Genomic DNA, 13,833 nt, shown 5'->3' on the forward strand with positions numbered 1-13,833 from the left:
TGTGAAGTGAGACTTTGACTTCTTCTTTGCCAATTTGAATGCCTTTTATTTCTTTTTGTTGTCTGATTGCTGAGGCTAGGACTTCTAGTAGTATGTTGAACAAGAGTGCTGAGAGTGGGCATCCCTGTCATGTTCCTAACCTTAGGGGAAAAGCTCTCAGTTTTTCCCCATTGAGAAAGATATTCACTGTGGGCTTTTCGTAGATGGCTTTTATGATATTGAGGTATGTTCCCTCTATCCCTACACTACAGAGAGTTTTAATCAAGAAAGGATGCTGTAGTTTGTCAAATGCTTTTTCTGCATCTATTGAGAGGATCGTATGGTTCTTGTCCTTTCTTTTCTTAATGTGATGTATCACGTTGATTGATTTGCAGATGTTGAACCAACCTTGCAGCCCAGGAATAAATCGCACTTGGTCATGGTGAATAATCCTTTTAATGTATTGTTGGGTCCTACTGGCTAGTATCTTGGTGAGTATTTTGGCATCCATGTTCATCAAAGATATTGGTCTGTAGTTCTCCTTTTTGGTGGGGTCTTCGTCTGGTTTTGGGATCAAGGTAATGCTGGCCTCATTGAACAAGTTTGGAAGTTTTTCTTCCATTTCTATTTTCTGAAACAGCTTCAGTAGAATAGCTATTATTTCTTCTTTAAATGTTTGGTAGAATTCCCCTGGGAAGCCACCTGGCCCTGAACTCTTGTTTTGGGGGAGGTTTTTTATTACTGCTTCAATTTCCTTGCTGGTTATGGGTCTGTTCAGATTTTCTATTTCTTCCTGTTTCAGTTTTGGTAGTTTGTTAATTTCCAGGAATGCATCCATTTCTTCCAGACTGCCTAGTTTGTTGGCATATAGTTGCTCATAATATGTTCTTAAAATTGTCTGTATTTCCTTGGTGTTGGTCATGATCTCTCCTGTTTCATTCATGATTTTATTAATTTGGGTCCTTTCTTTTTTCTTTTTGATAAGTCTAGCTAGGGGTTTATCAATCATATTAATTCTTTCAAAAAACCAGCTTCTAGTTTCGTTGATCTGTTCTACCGTTCTTCTGGTTTCTATTTCATTGATTTCTGCTCTGATCTTCATTATTTCACTTCTCCTGCTTGGTTTAGGTTTAATTTTCTGTTCTGTCTCCAGCTCCAGGTCCTAGGTATAAGGTTACCTTGTGTATTTGATATTTTTGTAATTTTTTGAGAGAGGCTTGTATTGCAATGTATTTCCCTCTTAGGACCACCTTTGCTGTATCCCAAAGGTTTTGAACAGTTGTGTTTTCATTTTCACTAGTTTCCATGATTTTTAAAAAATTCTTTATTTCCTGGTTGACCTATTCATTCTTTAGTAGGATGCTCTTTAACCTCCAAGAGTTTGAGTTCCTTCCAAATTTCCTCCTGTGACTGAGTTCAAGTTTCAAAGCATTATGGTCTGAAAATATGCAGGGAATAATCCCAATCTTTTGGTCCTGGTTGAGACCTGATTTGTGACCCAGTATGTGATTTATTCTGGAGAAAGTTCCATGTGCACTTGAGAAGAATGTATATTCTGTTGCTTTAGGATGGAATGCTCTGTACATACCTGTGAAGTCCAACTGGTCTAGTGTGTCATTCAAAGCTCCTGTTTCCTTGTTGATCTGCTTAGATGATCTGTCCATTGCTACGAGTGGGGTGTTGAAGTCCCCTACTATTATTGTATTATTATGAATGTGTTTCTTTAATTTGGTTATTAATTGGTTATAATTGGCTGCTCCCAAATTAGAAGCATAAGTATTTATAGTTGTTAGATCTTCTTATTGAGTAGACCCTTTAAGTATGATATAGTGCTCCTCTTCATCTCTTACTACAGTCTTTGGTTTAAAATCTAATTTGTCTAATATGGGGATTGCTACCCCAACTTTCTTTTGAGGTCCATTAGCATAATAAATGGTTCTCCACCTCCTCACTTTCAATCTGGAAGTGTCTTTAGGTCTAAAATGAGTCTCCTGTAGACAGCATATGGATGGGTCTTTTATCCAATCTGATACTCTGTGTCTTTTGACTGGAGCATTTAGCCTACTTACATTCAGAGTAACTATTGAAAGATATGAATTTAGTCTCATTGTATTACCTGTAAAGTCCCTGTTTCTGTAGACTGTCTCTGTTTCTTTCTGGTCTATGTTACTCTTGGGCTCTGTCTTCACTTACAGGATCCCCCTTAATAGTTCTTGCAGGGCTGGCTTGGTGGTCACATATTCTTTCAATTTCTATATGTTCTGGAAACTTTTTACTGCTCCTTTCATTCTGAATGACAGCCTTGCTGGATAAAGTTTTCTTGGTTGCATGTTTTTCTTTTAGTACACTGAATGTATCATGCCAGACCTTTCTGGCCTGCCAGATCTCTGTGGATAGGTCTGATGCCAGTCTAATGTTTCTACCCCTGTAGGTTAGGAACCTCTTGTCTTGAACTGCTTTCAGGATTTTCTCTTTACCTCTGAAATTTGCAAGCTTCACTATTATGTGTTGGGGTGTTGATCTATTTTTATTGATTTTAGGAGGGGTCCTCTCTACCTCTTGGACATGAATGCCTGTTTCCTTCTCCAGATTAGGGACGTTCTCAGCTATGATTTTACTCAAATATACCTTCTGGCCCTTTCTTCTCCCTCAGGCACCCCAAAAATTCTGATATTTTATGTGTTATGGCATTGCTGATTTCTCGAAGCCTCCCCTCATAGTCCATTAGTTGTTTTTCTCTTTTCCCCAGCTTCCTTCCTTTCCATCAACTGGTTTTCTATGTCACTTAGTCTCTCTTCTGCCTCATTTACCCTACCTGTTAGAGCATCCAATTTAAACTGCATCTCACAGCATTTTTAATTTGGCCTGATTAGATCTCATTTCTGCACTAAAAGATTCTCTAGTGTCTTTTATGTTTTCAAGCCCAGCTAGTAACTTTATAATTGTTACCCTGAATTCCATCTCCGACATTTTACTTATATCCATGTCAATTAGATCTGTGGCAGAGAGTATTACCTCTGGTTCTTTCTTTTGTTGTGAATTCCTCCTTCTAGTCATTTTACCCAGAGAAGAATGGATGAACAAGTGAGTATTAGCAAAAATACCAACCACGGGGGTGCCTGGGTGGCTCAGTCATTAAGCATCTGCCTTCGGCTCAGGTCATGGTCCCAGGGTCCTGGGTCCGAGCCCCGCATCAGGCTCCCTGCTTGGCAGGAAGCCTGCTTCTCCCTCTCCCACTCCCCCTGCTTGTGTTCCTTCTCTTGCTGTGTCTCTCTCTGTCAAATAAATAAATAAAATCTTTAAAAAAAAAAAACCCACGATCCAAGTGAAATACATACTAGAAAAATCCAAAGAGGTCAGAAACCAGAAAAGAAAAAGAAAAAAACAAAAACAAAAAAAGGGGGGGGGAGCATAGGGAGGGGGAAGAGAGAATATAATTTCACAGGGTGGACAAAGTAGGGTGATCCACTTGGTCCTGAGTGTATTTTGGTCTGTGTGTTAGAAGAGACTAAATCCCAAAATTGTAAAGAAAGCAAAACTTACATATATACAAAATTAAAATTGAATAGAGTGAAAGGAAGCCAAAAATGAAGAATATATCTATAAAATGTAAATGTAAAAAAAATGAAAGTTAAAAAAAGACTTAAAAACAAAGAGCTGATAAAATAAGAAACTAGTTGAAAAGGGAAAAAAGAAAAAAAAGTAAATGGAAAATTTTAAAGTGAAAGATAAACAAATCATGAGAAAAAAACCTCAAATTCTATATACTATTTTCCCCTAGCACTGGAATTTTACAGTTCTTTGTGGTCCGTAAACTTGCTATTCACCTGTTCTTCCAGTTGATCTTCTGGGGGAGGGGCCTGCTGCGCTGACTCTCAGGTGTTTTTGCCTGGGCAGAGTTGCACGCCCCCTGGGGGCCGGGCTTGGTGTAAGCTGTTTTTGGTTGCTCTGTGTGGCTTTAGTTCCCTGAAGGCTTTCCGTGCCTCTTTAGAGGATCAAAATAAAAATGGCTGCGCCCCATCTCCAGCCCCAGAGTGAAAAGATCATGGTCCCCTCTCTTCAGCAAACCCTCAGGGATAAGTGGTCTTCATGGTGTGCACCTACAACAATCCTCCTAGGGGAAGTCAGTTGCTGCATTTCTGCACTTTGCAGGGTCCTGGCACAAAGAACGGTCACCTGATCATGCATGTACCCGGTCAGTCCCTCCTGGGGGAAGGCAGAGGGTCGCTGGTTAGTGTTCTTTACAGAGCCATCCCTCCCCCGCCCCCTGCACTGAGAGCTGTTGCCCTTTCCTGCACTCACACATATGCTTGGCCCCTCCCCGGGGAGGTTCCCTCCCCTGCTGTTAATCGTCCCATATCTCCCCGCAGATTCACTTCTCCGCACCTCCTACCTTGCAAAAAGTGCTCACTTTTCTACTTGTAGAGTTCCTGAAATTCTTTTCTTACATCTCAGGTTGAATTCATGGGTGTTCAGAATGATTTAATAGTTATCTAGCTAAATTCAAGGGACCAGATGAAACAAGGTCTTCTACTCTTCCACCATCTTGCCTCTTCCACTTCATAGTTTTTTAAAGATAATCAAACATACTATTGATCTGTGGTTGTTTTTACATGTCTAAATGTGTACTTGAAAATAATATATACTATTTAACACAGAAACTATATTCCTTCCTTTCCTTCATGCCAAAGGAAGACAGAAAAAGGAAATAATTACTATACATAATGACATTCCTTTTTTAAAAGGCTAAGATAAAAACAACAGTATAAATTTTTTTTAAAAGATTTTATTTATTTATTTGATAGAGACACAGCAAGAGAGGGAACACAAGTAGGGGGAGTGGGAGAAGGAGAAGCAGGCTTCCCACTGAGCAGGAAGCCTGATGAGGGGCTGATCCCTGGACCCTGGGATCAAGACCTGAACGGAAGGAAGACGCTTAACGACTGAGCCACCCAGGCACCCAACAGTACAGATTTTTTTAAAAGATTTTATTTATATGACAGAGATAGAGAGGGCACGAGCACAAGTAGGGGGAGCGGCAAAGGGAGAGGGAGAAGCAGGCTCCCTGCTAAGCAGGGAGCTTGAGATGGGGCTTCATCCCAGGACCCCGAGATCATGACCTGAACCAAAGGCAGACACTTAACCGACTGAGCCACCCAGGTGCCCCAACAGCACAACTTTTTAAAAATAATCAGATCCTCTTACTTTTACTTATTACATAGAGACAATACTATATAACGTTAAGAAACTCTAGAAAAATCATATAACTAGGTATATTATACATATACATTATATTATAGATGGAAAGCTTAAGGAGAGCTAGAAAAATATAATAACTCATCTTGGAACACAATAAATGGTACATATATCTGCGGGTATAGTTACACAGATCTCCAGACGACATTGATTTTTAAATAAAATTGCTTAATACTAGGAAGAAGCAGAGATTTTTCAGTCAATGCATTACCTTTTTCCTTTCCAGTCATTCCTCAAATAAGAATTCTTTCACAGAATGTTAGAGCTGAAAGGATCCCTAGAAACCATCTGCCAGTAGTTTTCAACATGGAGTATACCTCAACCCTTGCTCAGAAATGCAGGGTTGCTTTTGGATGTGATAGTGACTGGGAAATGCTACTGGCATTAGGGGTGCTAAACACCCTGTAATGTGCAAGAGAGTCCTTCATAATAAAGATTTATCCAGCCCAAATGCCAGTAGTATACCCACTGAGAAATACTGACTTAATTCTCCACTTTGAAGATGCAGCCACTTAGGGCCAGAGATGTTAAGTGACTTACTCGAGGCTACACAGCTGGATCTAGAACCCAGGTTCTCATTCTCTTGTTCTAATCCGCTTTCAATGAATAAAATGACAACAGAAAACCACAGAAAACCAAGAATCAATTATATGTTAATACATAAACATTATCAAAACATTGGTCATACATTAATATTTGAAATTGAAATAAAACTGCAATTAACTAAAATATTAATATCCTTTTCAAATTTTTTTTCATCCTAAGAAATAGTTTCCTTTCAGATAAATCATTTTTCAAAAATCCATCACAGTTAAAAGAAAGAGGAGTAAATCAACTGACTTATGGTTACCAAATAAAACATGTTTTGAATGGGAAATTACATGGTTTCTGATGGTTTCAGAACAACTTAATACCCTATAGTCTAGCACTAATCTTCTCTTCTAACCATGAAGAAATTTATCACAGCAAAAAGAACACTGAACTAAAAATCCAAAGGACTCGACACTAATCGTCACTCTGAGGTATAGGTAACCAGTTGCCATATCTTGAACATGTCACAAACCTCTAGATCTATTCCATGTTACATAAAATGAGTTTAGGTCCTGTGATCCTTTCTAGATCTAAGATTTTTATTCTGTATTTCTTCCTTATTGCATAACAAGTAGGGTTTAAAAAAAATACAGAGCTATCAACTAAATATTCACAAAAAAGCACCCTACAGTGAGCAGGGATACAACTAAAGACTGAGTCTCAAAAGGTGATCACTGACTCCTATTAATTTAGTTACTGTTCAGCAACACCTTACCTCCTACTGATATCTGTCATCAGCTATAGAATCATTATCATTCCTTTTTCCCTACACTGTCCTAAAAATAAAGGCTAAGTAAACAATCTTCAGAATACTTCAAAATTATTCTTAAAAAGACATTTGCATTGGGGTGCCTAGGAGGCTCAGTCAGTTAAGCATCTGATTCTTGATTTCAGCTCAGGTCATGATCTCAGGGTCGTGAGATTGAGCACTTCATCGGACTCCACGCTAGGCGTGGAGCCTGCTTAAGATTCTCTCTTTCCTTTTCCCTCTGCCCCTCCCACCCCCACACTCTCTCAAGCTCTCTCTAATAAAAAACAACAACAATAAAAAGACATTAGCATTTAAACATTTAACTTCTACATATACACAGAGATGAAAACTTTTTAATTTTAAAATTACATCAGAACTGGTCAAGTAGAATATACTGCGGGATTTTTTACAGAAAATGTACTAATCTGTTAATATGTGTATGTATGTACACACACTGTGCCTCTACATTTCTCTTAACCTCTTACAGACTGGTCTTTGCTCTTGACAGTGTATATACATCCTAAGAAAACTGAGTTGCATTTAACCTTTATTCTTACAAAATTTCAATTATTCCATAAAATATTTTTGATACTTTTTCATACATGTGTTATACTTCTTAGGCAATATATCTATATTAAATAGCAATCAAAATAAAATAGGGACAGAGATATAGTTTTTATTTCTCCTTCCCTCCCCTTATCTTTCTCTCTCTCTCATACACACACGGACATGCACACAACATAATTCCTCCAACTAGCACATGCAACACAAGTTAGGTATCAAGCTGTATGGAAACTGGATCTAAAAAAAATTCATGAATGACTTTAAAATAAGACTTTCAAAATATTCAAGAATATACTTTAAAAATGTATTTCCCTGAAGTTCAGTTACTTAAATACAGTTTCTCCTTACAATATTCTGAAGATTTTTCCTGTGTGTGGTCCTTTTTTCCTACTCATGCATCCTAAAGAAATTCATAATTTTTGTTGCTTCTTATGTCTCACTTCCTCAGTTATTTCAACAATTTTTTTTTTTTTTGAGAGAGAGAGACTAAGCACGTGGGGGCAAGGGGGAGGAGCAGAGGGTGAGAGAGAGAGAGAATCTTAAGAAGGCTCCACAACCAGCACGGAGTCCAGCACAGGGCTCGATCTCACGACCCTGAGATCATGACCTGAGCTGAAATCAAGAGTCCGATGCTTAACTGACTGAACCACCCAGGTGCCCCATTTCAATAATTTTAAAAATATGTTATTTAAATATAACTAAATATAAGTGGTTTTATGTCTTGTTAAGGTTATAAATTTAATCCTTCAGTTAATTAAACATGCAATTATTATTCCATCCACAAAGTCTAGGATTAGATAATAAAAATACTCTGTAGACAGTCTAAAACACTGGTGCAAAAAACAAAGGTTATCATTACAACCAAAACATTCTATTTCAAACAGGCAAGAAGTTCTGCCAAATAGATGCTTTGCTATTTGCAGTAACATCTGACAATCAATCAATACTGTTAAGATTGTACTATACCAAAACTATCAGGGGTCTCTGCTGATGATACCTTCTTCGCTTGCTTCACAATGGCAATCTCGGGTTTGGGATATCTGCATGCTAAAAATATTGTAAAATCAAAATGTATTCACGTGATAAAGTAAATAAAATATGTATAAATAAAAAATGTATATGAAATTTTGAAGTGAAGCATGCTAGAACACAGGCAGTCCTTACTTGGCACAGTAGTGTGGGGTCATAAAAATGACAATGCAAGATGAAACCATAAAGCCTTAATACCAATGGGGAAAACTGCAATTGTTCTGTGACCTTTAAAATTTTTTTCAAAACAATAAAAATTCTCTTGCCAACAGTTATGAACATAAAGGGAAATTTAAAATAGTAAAACTAATGTATGATCAATTTTCATTTCTTTGCTGTACTTTCATCTTTTTTGGTCAATTCTCTTTTGATTACCCATTTTTTTAAAACATCTCATGGGTTTATCACTATGAGACAAGAAGGCAATGCAAACTACACATTTTGCTATCTCTGTGTGAACTGACCAACAGATTAAGTAGTGACCAATCACTGAGAGACTGAAAGAGTGATATGATTGGCCATGATAATGATGTACATCTGTTGTTACACAGTGCTTTGTAGAAGGCAAAGTTTGTACTTTGTACAATTACTCACCGTTAATATACTGTAGTAAATAAAATTTGAACTGTGTTGTTGGGAACTGCTGTTATGTAACTAAAACATAGTCACTGAAATTGGTGCATTTGGGAACCATGCAAAGCAAGGAATGCCTATAATAATAAAAAAATGGATTATTTAATGAAATGGGCATAAATCCAGGGAAAAAATAGGGTATTCGAATTTCATATATATTTTTTCTACATATATAAATTAATGGTAAATAAAAGAGAACAAGATTCTCTTCCTTAGAAGTTAAATGTTTTCCACTTAAATCACTTAATTTACTATCATTTGACTATCAGTGAAAGAATACCTAACGTATAATGAAGCAAGATTCAGTGATCGAATCTTATGTTTAAAAGTAAAATACTTGTATCATACATCAGCTGGCAAAACTTTTTAAAATGTGCATTCATTGCTGTAAAAAAAAAAGTTCTTAAAGGTTACTAAAAAAAAACAACAACAACAACAAAAAACAAACCTTGCAGAAAATAGTCCCTAATCTCAAGGATATACAAACATATATGAGATGATTAGAGGAAGAAAAAAATACATGTAAGTTTCCAAAAGGGAAAAATTATAGCCTTAAGAAGTGGGAGACAGCCTCCAGGAAGAGGTTTTGAGTCTGGCCTTAAAGCACGGCAAGGATTTAAATAAGTGAGGGGAGGGAGGTTTCCCTTTTCCTTCCCATACAATTCAGTCTAAAAGCCATAAGGTGGGAATCAGTGAGGTAGGCATTTGTGTGGGAGGCAGAACAGGGTCTCAGAGCTCAAGGGGGAGGGAGGAAGTGTTCACACGGGGGGTCAGTCTGGCACAATCTGTCAGAACCCAAATAGGGTAAGAAAGGCTTCCCCATGGTAAAAGAGAGGGGATGTGGCTCAGGGTGTCAGTGCCAGAGCTCGGGTGATAAGGGCATCTATAAAGGAGTATGTTGGCAGTGGTGGTGATGGAATATTGGTGACATATAGAAAGAGTGATCTAAATAATAAATATATTAAAGGTAATGGGAGACAAACCATGAGAGACTATGGACTCTGAGAAACAAACTGAGGGTTCTAGAGGGGAGGGGGGGTGGGGGGATTGGTTAGCCTGGTGATGGGTATTAAAGAGGGCACGTACTGAATTGAGCACTGGGTGTTATATGCAAACAATGAATCATGGAACACTACATCAAAAACTAATGATGTGATTAACATAACAATAAAAAATTAAAAAAAAACTAATGATGTAATGTATGGTGAGTAACATAACATAATGAAATAAAAATAAATAAATAAAGGTAATGGGAGTCAGGTATTTTTTCATCATAGAATAGAGTTAGAAATACAGGAAGAGAGAAAACTAGAATGTACGCTGTGGTGCTGGATCAGAATTGAAGAAATTGCTATCAACTCTCATTGTATAATACAGACAGAGAAATAGAAATATAAATGATATTTATTACATATATAAATACATATATTCATATATTCACTAGCTCTGTCCATGATAGGGGTGGAAATAGCAACACCCCAATAACTATGAGCACATCTAATGCCCAGATCTTGGTTTCTAAATACCATGCTACACTAAAGAAACAAGGGCTCCGTAACAATGGCTGATTCCAGAGCTAGGGCAGAAAAAGTCCAAGAGGAACCTGGAACATCTTATGGTGCAGAAAATAAGGAAAAAGGAAATGTTCAAAAAAAAAAAAAAAAAGAGTAATGGGGATATGTCAAAAAGACAAAGGAGTCAGCTTGAAGGGGTTCCCATTGGTGAAGTATGGAACAATTAGAGGATCAAAAATGATAGTAATAAATTATAAACCATTAAACAGAAAAAGAATCCATGAGTATATACTGATATAAATTAATAATTGAGTTGATAAGGAATGGAATATTTCATAGACTCAAAGTACCTCTCCACAAAATATTTATCAGACAGATACCACTTTTGTCAAATGTTCAGAGAAAATGGTTACCCTGGAAATGGTTAACATGACCAGGGACAAATTAAAATCATGGGCAACTGATAGGATGAAAAAGAACATAACACCACTTCTATGATATTCCTGCCAAAGATGCAAAACTGGAATCTATTCATGAGGAAACAGACAAAACTAAATTGAAGTACATGCTACAAATGAACTGGTCTGTAATCTCAAAAGTGCTAAGGTCATGAAGATCAGGTCAAGACTGAGGAACTGTTCCAGATGGAAGGAAATTAAAGATGTAACAACTAAATGCAACATGTGACTTTGGACTGGATCTTTTTGTTGTAAAGGAACATTAATGGGAGAACTGATGAAAGTGAATTACTTCAGAATATTTAGACGGTAGTACATATTACACTGTGGCTATATAAGGCAATGTTCTCATTTGTAGGAAACACAAGCCAAGGTATTCCAGCTGTAGTGGACATTGCAATGCATAGTCAGTCCTTAAGTGCTGGAATTCCTGCCAAGAGACAGCTCTCAGTGGTCAGTCATCATAGGAGACTGCCTCAGCCAAAGAATGTTGCTTCATCCAAGGCTCTGTACCTTGTCCACATCCAATAAATAGCTCATTTTTACAGAGGTAGAGGCCCAGACCTCTCACCCAGCTCAGAACAAAACTGAAGGGTCATCCCATCTGTAGAACTCCCCACAAGGTAAACTGAGGCTTCCACTGAGACTGCATCACTTTACTTGTACCTCTGCCCAAACCTACTTCCTTCCCTTCCCTTTCAAAGATGAGGATTTCAATAGCATTCCCCAATAAACTTCCGGCATGCTAATCTTTGTTTCAGAGACTGCTTCCCACAGAACTCAACCTATGAGAGAGATGATATAGCATCATGTCAGCAACTTATTCTCAAATGACTCAGGAGAAAGAAAAAAAAAAAAGCTTACTGTACTATACTTGAAACTCTGAGATTTGTTATATAAATATATGGAAAGAGATAAATCTGAGATTGTTTCAAAATTTTATTTTATTTTTTAAAGATTTATTTCTTTGAGAGAGAGAGAGAGTGCATGAGCAGGGGAGGGGCAGAGGGAGAGGGAGAGAAGCGGATTCCCACTGTGCACGGAGCCCAGCGTGGGGCTTGATCTCATGACCCTGAGATCATGACCTGAGCGAAATCAAGAGTTGGATGCTCAACTGACTGAGCCACCCAGGCATTCCATGTTTCAAAATTTCAAAAGCAATACAAAATTAAGCAGGGAAAACACAGGGAGAACAGAATGAAGAAAAGCAACAGAAAAAAATAACAGTAGGGGCATGGAACACTAAAGAAATGAGACTAACCAATGGACAGTATATTCAAGGTATTCGTGGAAAATGAAATAGATGAACAAAAAAGAATACATCTATTACAGCATTTATAACCAAAAAGTGATCATTGTAGAACTATAAAATCAGTGTTAATGATTTACATTTTTGCTCATGTTTAAGAAGCTCCTTTTAAGCAGAAAAAAAGCTAGGATAATGTTTTTCAAACCATAAGATCTTAGTCACAAACAAATACAAAATTCTGCCAGCTCACAAAATGTGCCACATCTTACATTATCACTCTTACATGTTTACCTGTTTTCTTTCATAATTCAAACATCCACATGACCTCAACTCTTTCCAACCTTAAAAACAAAAACAAAAACACCTTCTATAACCTTGCACTCAATGGACCTGTAGCATTGAAATCACTGCAAACTTGTTAGAAATGCAGAATTTTAGGTCCCACTTCAAACCTACTGAAACAGAATCTGCATTTCAATAGGAGTTCAGATGATTTTATATGTACATTAAGCTTTGTAAAGCAGGGCTCTAGTTTCCACTGTGGGATGTAGAAAGCCGCAAAGAGCTTTGCTCTCACCATTAGGATGAAACAAAGTCACACTAAATTCAAATGCATGACTTATTCTGAACCTATCAGAGAACTCAAGTCAAAGAGCAAACAACAAGAGGCAGGCAGGCACCTGCAAGGACAGAGGGGACTTGCTTAGTTGCGACAGATGCAACCAGATACCATAAGAAGAATAAGCTAGAACAGTAAGGGAACAAGTGAAGGCAAAGTAAGGGCTGGGGGTACAGTGTGAAGGTACAAGGGTATGCATAAACTGGAAGAACCTGCACCTTCTTGCAGGTTCTTTGACCAGAAATCCCACCAGATGCAAAAAATATGAGAGAGAGCCCTAATAAAGTGTTCATTGTGGTGTAGACCTGGAGGAAGGGAAAAACAGTTGTGCAGGAAGAACATGAAACTCTACCTAGATCCTTTTTCAATCTGTCTTATGAGTCAAAAGCCTCAAATTGTAAGAAGAGCAAAAATACTATTACTCTTGGGGCAGGTAGGGTGACCAACTGTCCGGTTCGCCCAAGACTGTCTCAGTCTTAGCACTGAAATTCCACATCCCAGGAAAAAGTGTTCCCTCTATCTCTTAGGCATTTTAATTTGAAAAATAGTTTTCAATCATCTTTTTTATTTCTACGAAAATTTTAATGGAACTGCAGGAAAAAAACAAAAGATTGTTGATAACTTGAAAAAATCTGTAACTTGTAAGAATGTGAATTTCTGAAAAAATGAAATAGTTAAAGCTTTATGTAAATATAATAAAACACAGAATTTCAATTAAGATATATTACAACTGGGGCACGTGGGTGGCTCTCTCTCTCTCTGTCAAATAAATAAATAAAATCTTTTTTTTAAATATATATTACAATTGAAATGTGTTATAATGGTAAAAGCTGGTATCTTGTAGGTACTGGTTCTAAGAAAATACAGATAATATAAAAATTAAACAAATCTACAAAAAAAGTTTCCATTAGTAAAGTTTAAAGGCATAATATACAACACACTTTTCAAAAAACTTTATTTTTTTAAAAAGATTTTATTTATTTATTTGAGAGAGAGAGAGAAACAGAGAGAAAACACAGAGGGAGAGTAAGAAGGAGAAGCAGACTCCCAGCTGAGCAGAGAGCCCAACGTGCGACTCGATCCCGGGATCCTGGGATCATGATCTGAGCCAAAGGCAGATGTTTAACCGACTGAGCCCCCCAGGTGCCCACAACTGCTTATTAATTTAATCTTATCTTGATATATGTGAG

At 37.3% G+C, this 13,833-nt stretch overlaps 1 protein-coding gene across 3 annotated transcripts in view; it reads right to left on the reverse strand.

Moving 5' to 3' along the window:
* Positions 1–13,833, reverse strand: part of TMEM65 (transmembrane protein 65) — a 65,061-nt gene that overhangs the window by 35,637 nt on the left and 15,591 nt on the right. The window contains exon 2 of one of the 3 annotated variants that reach the window (XM_032416077.1): positions 8,108–8,188. The exons of the other annotated variants lie outside the window; for them this stretch is intronic. Coding sequence (XP_032271968.1) covers positions 8,108–8,188 — 81 coding nt within the window. The remainder of the gene's footprint in view (positions 1–8,107; positions 8,189–13,833) is intronic. 3 annotated transcript variants of the gene reach the window in all.

Source organism: Phoca vitulina, unplaced genomic scaffold (assembly GCF_004348235.1).
Source record: "Phoca vitulina isolate PV1807 unplaced genomic scaffold, GSC_HSeal_1.0 scaffold18, whole genome shotgun sequence".
NCBI lineage: Eukaryota > Metazoa > Chordata > Mammalia > Carnivora > Phocidae > Phoca > Phoca vitulina.